The sequence below is a fragment of the Gymnoscopelus microlampas genome, assembly GCF_963454915.1.
Source record: "Gymnoscopelus microlampas genome assembly, chromosome: 23".
In the NCBI taxonomy this organism is placed as follows: domain Eukaryota; kingdom Metazoa; phylum Chordata; class Actinopteri; order Myctophiformes; family Myctophidae; genus Gymnoscopelus; species Gymnoscopelus microlampas.
This window is the reverse complement of record NC_139960.1, coordinates 6,675,045-6,681,044: the sequence shown is the minus strand read 5'-3', so window position 1 is coordinate 6,681,044 and position 6,000 is coordinate 6,675,045. Positions and strand designations below refer to the sequence as shown.

At 44.6% G+C, this 6,000-nt stretch overlaps 1 protein-coding gene across 1 annotated transcript in view; it reads right to left on the bottom strand.

The window, feature by feature from the left end:
• Nucleotides 1–244: 244 nt before the first annotated feature.
• nampt1 (nicotinamide phosphoribosyltransferase 1) overlaps nt 245–6,000 on the bottom strand; it is a 34,737-nt gene continuing 28,981 nt past the window's right edge. The window contains exons 8-11 of the mRNA XM_084049622.1: nt 5,656–5,775; nt 4,783–4,923; nt 3,158–3,292; nt 245–1,951 (exon numbers count right to left, since the gene is read on the bottom strand). Of these exons, the coding sequence (XP_083905748.1) occupies nt 1,841–1,951; nt 3,158–3,292; nt 4,783–4,923; nt 5,656–5,775 (507 nt within the window). The 3' untranslated portion in view covers nt 245–1,840. The remainder of the gene's footprint in view (nt 1,952–3,157; nt 3,293–4,782; nt 4,924–5,655; nt 5,776–6,000) is intronic.

Genomic DNA, 6,000 nt, shown 5'->3' with positions numbered 1-6,000 from the left:
ATTTTTGGGCACAACTGCTTCAGTCAATGAAGCATCGTGTGGAAGGAAAGTTTTAAGACTTCGAAAGCCAATAGAACCAGGCTAGCATTATTCCAGAATTTGTAAGCACCTACAAATTATCAAATTAAATCTCAAATAGCGAGTACATGTCTGGTATTTCTACTGACTACTGTCCCAGTAAATGCTGTCGGTGCACCATCAGACAAAACCATTTGCTTCCTTCACATAAAAGACAAAAGTTAAGTAGATTCATACATTTTTAAAATAAAAACAGCTCTGTACATGATACACTGGGGGGGGGGGGGCGGGGGGAGGGCACGGTCATCGGGGTGGGTGTGGCTTCATATTAAACAGTAAAAACCATAGTGTTAATTTAACAAATGTCACCAAATGAATTCGTAACCTCCTTTGTACGCTCTTGGGAGTTAAATTAGCGCTATGGATTTTTTTCTGTGTACTGTCTTTCCTCCACTTTCTCTCTGGCTGGTGGTCATGTTCTCTTTTAACCACTTCAACATGTCATAATACCACAACAGGAGTTTGTTGACCTGCCCTGGGGGACCCCGGTCAACAAAGTATACAGGGTTTAAGTGGTTAAAGCCTGATGCAACGTGTTGTGAGCTTCTCTGCACAACACTGATTTATATCACATCAAACCACTATCTCCCTCTCTCTATAGTCTTCTCGCACTCTCAAAGCTCTGTCACACACACTTTCTTCAATCTTTCCCTCTCTTTTTTTCTCCATTTCTCTCGTTCTCTTCCAGGCGACGGATCGTGCCAACTGGGGGTGGGCTGTGTGTGTATACAGTATGTGTTTGTGTGTGTGTGTGTGTGTGTGTGGGGGGGGGGGGCAGTGGCGTGCACAGACATTTTGAGGGGCAGGTGCTCAAGTAAATTATACTTTTTTTTGTTTACTTGGTCTGCTCTTTTTTCCATCTACACCTATGCCTCTTTGCCAAAAATAGCCGATCTACAAGCCCACAACGCCTCGCAGCACGAGGCGTTGTGAGCTTGTAGATCTGCTATTTTTGGCTAAAGTTCTCCTCAGAAAAGGGATGCTAGGTTTCGAGTGGTTATGGTAAAAAGAAAAATCATATCACACAAAGATTTGGCGGACCCCCTGTAGTAACTCTGAGGACCCCCTAGGGGTCCCGGACCCCCTGTTGAAGACCCCTGCTGTAAACTGAAAAAAAAAAAAATGTCCCCCTTTTTTTCAAAAGGGCACTTCTGGTCAAGAGGGCAAAGGGCAGGCAGCACCTAGAGTCTATCTGTGCACGTCCCTGGGGGGGGGGGGGGGGTAAGAATAGCTTCAGTGTCGGTTGGAGGTGTGTGTATGGGTGGGCTTTTGTTTGAGGGAGCTTTTCCCCACATACCTCTGCTCTTATCGCTTCACCGTCGGCGGACTGTTCTACACAGGTACATGGAGTCCTTCCACGGGCATTCAGGGTTTTATTTTACCACTTTCAAACTGGCCTCCCTATTTTGGGGCATAGGCGAAAAACCTTCCCAAAACTTTCAGAAATTTCAGAAAATGGCTAAATGTTATGATCTACAAACTCTTTTGTAGATCGGCTATTTTTGCAATTCGTCATATGACGAAGTAATAGGGCTTCAGTGATTAAGGAAGAAGGTTTTGTTTATGTCATGTGCGTGTGTGTGTGTGTGTGTGTGTGTGGGGGGGGGGCGGACATTTCTATTAGCAGTGCGCGCTACCTCCAGTTGTCATTGTGGGTGGGGTGGAGTGTGGTTGGGGGGCGGGGCGGGGTTTTGACGTGACGTCGGAGGCAAAAAGGTCATGGGGGTCAAGGGATGAGGGGTCGGGGGTCATTGAAGGGCTCTCAGAGCCCCTCGTCCAGCTTTTCCTCATTGAGCTTGGCATTGTCTCTGACTTCGTCAAATGTGTACGTCTTCATGATCTTGCCGTTCTGGAAAACCGTGTGCAACAGGTCCTGGAGCGATGGAAGGGGGAAGGGGGGGGGGGGGGGGGACAGGGAGAGAGAGGTAAATGAGTGTCTGTCTGTGTGTACATACAGTATACTAAATATGCATACATCGTATCGTATCGTATATGTAAGGGTGTATCCAGGGGTGCAATGCTCAGTGGACGGGGTTGCACGCCGTGCAACCACTTATTTGACCAGGGGGACGCGCAGGCACATGCACGGATGTGCACGCACGTGCACGCGAGGTGCACGAGCGTGCATGCAAGAATGCGTTCCACTCGATCCGTGCGCCGAGCGAGTACCTGGCTACTTAGCATAACAATAGCTCAGGTCGTCAGGTGTGTTAAACTACGTCCTCACATACACTGTATAAGATTGGACGTGTCATCTTTCTCACCCTCGTCTCAAACTCTGTCTGCCCCGTATCTCCATCCCGCCCTCCTCTCCTCTGTCTCACCCTGACTCCCCACACACACACACACACAAACTGCCGCATTTCTCAGTGCGCTTGTTTTTTTCTCCTCAAAATAAAGTAGTTCAAGTAAACAAGTTGTCTGATTATTTTAAGTTTGCTTTTGTGTTTGTGTGTACAACAATGTCTTTAATTGAATTAACTTAAACTAGAAAAGTAAATACAAACTAAATTAACAATGTAACTAAGACTACAATTACATTTAAAACATTGTTTGTTTGTTGTTTGGAACATTTATGCGCATGCGCAGGAGGGCGCGCACGTGCATGTGTCGTGCCCGTGCGCGTGCACGTGACGTCATTAAAATAGAGTGCAACCACTTCCCAAATGAGCACAGCATCACTGGGTGTATCTAGTATAAAGCCTGATCGATATATCAGCCATTATTTGATGTTTTTGACGACATTGGTAATTATTTCATTGAGATTTTTAAATTATTCTCGATGTAATTTTTACGGTTGTTGAAATGTGCAATACAAATAAATGTACCTTGCCTTTGTGTGTATTTTCTATTTACTTGCTCATTGTATAATTCAAGTGTTCCTTTCATATATCGAAGTTTAATCTTTATTCTGTTAATTCCCATCAGGGGTCGCCAAAGTGAATCATCCGTTTCCATTTGCTTGTTCTCTGCATCTTCTTCAGTGTCTCCAGTGTCCAGCCACAATCTGGCATCGTTCGGGCCGCAATCTAATATGTACATCCAGTACATGTGTGCAATGTGCATGCATTACACTCACCTCCCCATACTCCTCCAGGTCTCCTTTTCCCTCCTCCAGGGTGACGAATTCTCCGCTCTGCGTCCTGTGCAGGGACAGACGACCTTTCTTTGACCTCTTGTTAGGGTCCGCCACCGGGTCTTTGAACACATTCACCTGGAGCACGATGCAAACACACACACACACACACACACACACACACACACACACACACACACACACACACACACACACACACACACACACACACACACACACACACACACACACACACACACACACACACACACACACACACACACACACACACACACACACACACACTTCAGTATTTCAGTTCAGATGAACGTTAAAACCTCTGTGTGCAACATCAAATGTATTATTGATGATGTTGAAGACATGCGCCTAATTTATACTCCATTTACACTGTATAACGATTAGGGCTGTCACGATCACACATTTAAGTTGACAATTAATTGTCATCCTCCTATAATTTCACTAACCTCTGTCTGTAGTGGTCTCATTACCCAGGGGGCAAACCCCCCCTTTTTTTGGAAACCTGCATTTGCCCTGCCATCAAAGGTTGGCCACCAGAAATAATATCTATGACCCTCTAGGATCACAACCTATATGGACAACCCGGTCAATTTGTTGCTGGAAATCCAATATGGCCGCCTCAATATTGGCCCCTATCAGAAAATAGCTTTGGCGATAACTTTTGAACCAGATGGGCTAGAAACGCAAACTTGGTGTCTATTTCATGGTTTCAGAGCATGAGAAACTCAATGGAATACTTATCTTTATGATTAGGTGTGTCTGGACCTTTACTTTGCATATTTCCAAGATGGACGCCACCCAAAAATGAGTTTTACTATGACTTTTACAGTGACAGCTAACTGTTATGGCAAAAAGTCTGCTTTTTAAGCAATATGAACACATTTGGTCAGTTTGAGCTTTCATTTCTATGTTGTCAATATGGCTGCAGTCATAAATAATGTATGGTATTACATTTTTGCTCAGATTCTATCTATAGTTGTGGGGATGATTGCAGAGAAAAATCTGAGAAAAAGCCCACAATTTATCTTATGTATCATTTTAATAAACTAACTACAATATAAATGTGTGCCGCGACGGGACCCGCGGGAGGAGGAGGGGGGACGGCACGACGGGACGCGCGGGGGGGGGGACGCGCGACAGGACATGCAATAACTCCCAGTTTGCAACTACTTTCGCCTGCGCCCTTCACCGGGTATGGTCTAGTTCAAATAATTGCGATTAACAATTTAATTGTGTGTTTGGCATTGAACATTGGAACATATTATGAAGCCTTTTAGGCATAATAAAAAATTGCACAGGGCAGAGATGACGAATAACGAAAATAAAGAAATTATTGAATTATTGAAATTAAAATAAAAAAAAATCAGAAATAGCTGATGTACAAACTTGTAGATCTGCTATTTCTGCTTTTTTTTATATTTGAAAATGTGTGGAAAAAAAAAATCAACATGGAAACAATTATGACGATTATGCGAAAAATAATTGTGATTAGACGATTATGTAATAATTGTGACAGGCCTAATGTCCTGTGCCAAAAATAATGCAAGGCTATAACTAGGTGCAGTGTACATGCTGTGTGTGTTTCTCACCCCCAGGCCATTGGTGACCACGTAACTGCACTTGAAGGAGCAGTTGAGCAGATCCCGGGTCAGCTTCTGCAGCAGGGCTCCCCCGGAACCAAACGATATGTTCTCAATGGACCATTTGTGTTGCAGCATGCCTTCCACAATCTGTCGAATGGGGAAACACACACACACACACACACACACACACACACACACACACACACACACACACACACATTTGCATACATGGATTAAAGCATAATAAAATCTCAAGACTGAAAAATTGAGCGATTTGTGAAACTGTGTGAAAGGAGCCCTCCACACTAATGCCGTTTCCGACCACAATATGTAAAAGTATGATGTTTTAGTAATATTGTTCCTGCTGTTCATACTGCCAACCAGGTGAAGAAATCACAGATTGAGGCTTTAACAGATTTGCTTTTATGAAATATCCCATAGCATTAGGATTTTATGGAAGACGCACATTGCTAGTTTGACCACTTCAAATGCTCTAGTCTTAAAATATTAACCATAAGCAGCCCATCTACAAGCTCTCGACGCATTGAGAGCTTGTAGATCGGCTACTTTTGCTGTGCAACATGCTTCCATAGAAGACATGCTGACTTCTTCTATGGAATCCAAATGACTGAAATCTTAAATTCATGTGTATATTTCAGAGTGAATTCTCCCAAAGGTTGTGTGTGTGTGTGTGTGTGTGTGTGTGTGTGTGTGTGTGTGTGTGTGTGTGTGTGTGTGTGTGTGTGCGTGTGTGTGCGTGTGTGTGCGTGTGTGCGCGTGTGTGTGTGTGTGCGTGCGTGCGCGCGCGCGTGCGTGCGTGCGTGCGTGCGTGCGTGCGTGCGTGCGTGCGTGCGTGCGTGTGTGTGTGTGTGTATATACCTCCTGCAGGGTGTTGATATCAACTCCATCTCCTTGTATGACTCTGATGTATGGAGGTAGAACCTTATAACCTTTAGAGTTCTCAACGGGAATGAACTTCTTACCCAGAATCTCCAAGACCTGATGGCAGGACAAGAGGAGAGAGGAGAGGAGAAAGACGGAAAGAGAAAGATGAGGAGGAGAACGTGGAGGAAGGGAGGAATGAGCGGTGTCCACTGTTCGTATGCATGTAGAACTGCAACTACCGATAATCTATGTGTGAGTCTGTCTGTGTGTCACACAAAAACTGTCCCGGGCATCACTCAGAGAGTGTCCGACCCAGTCTTGATTTCGTCGACTATAACT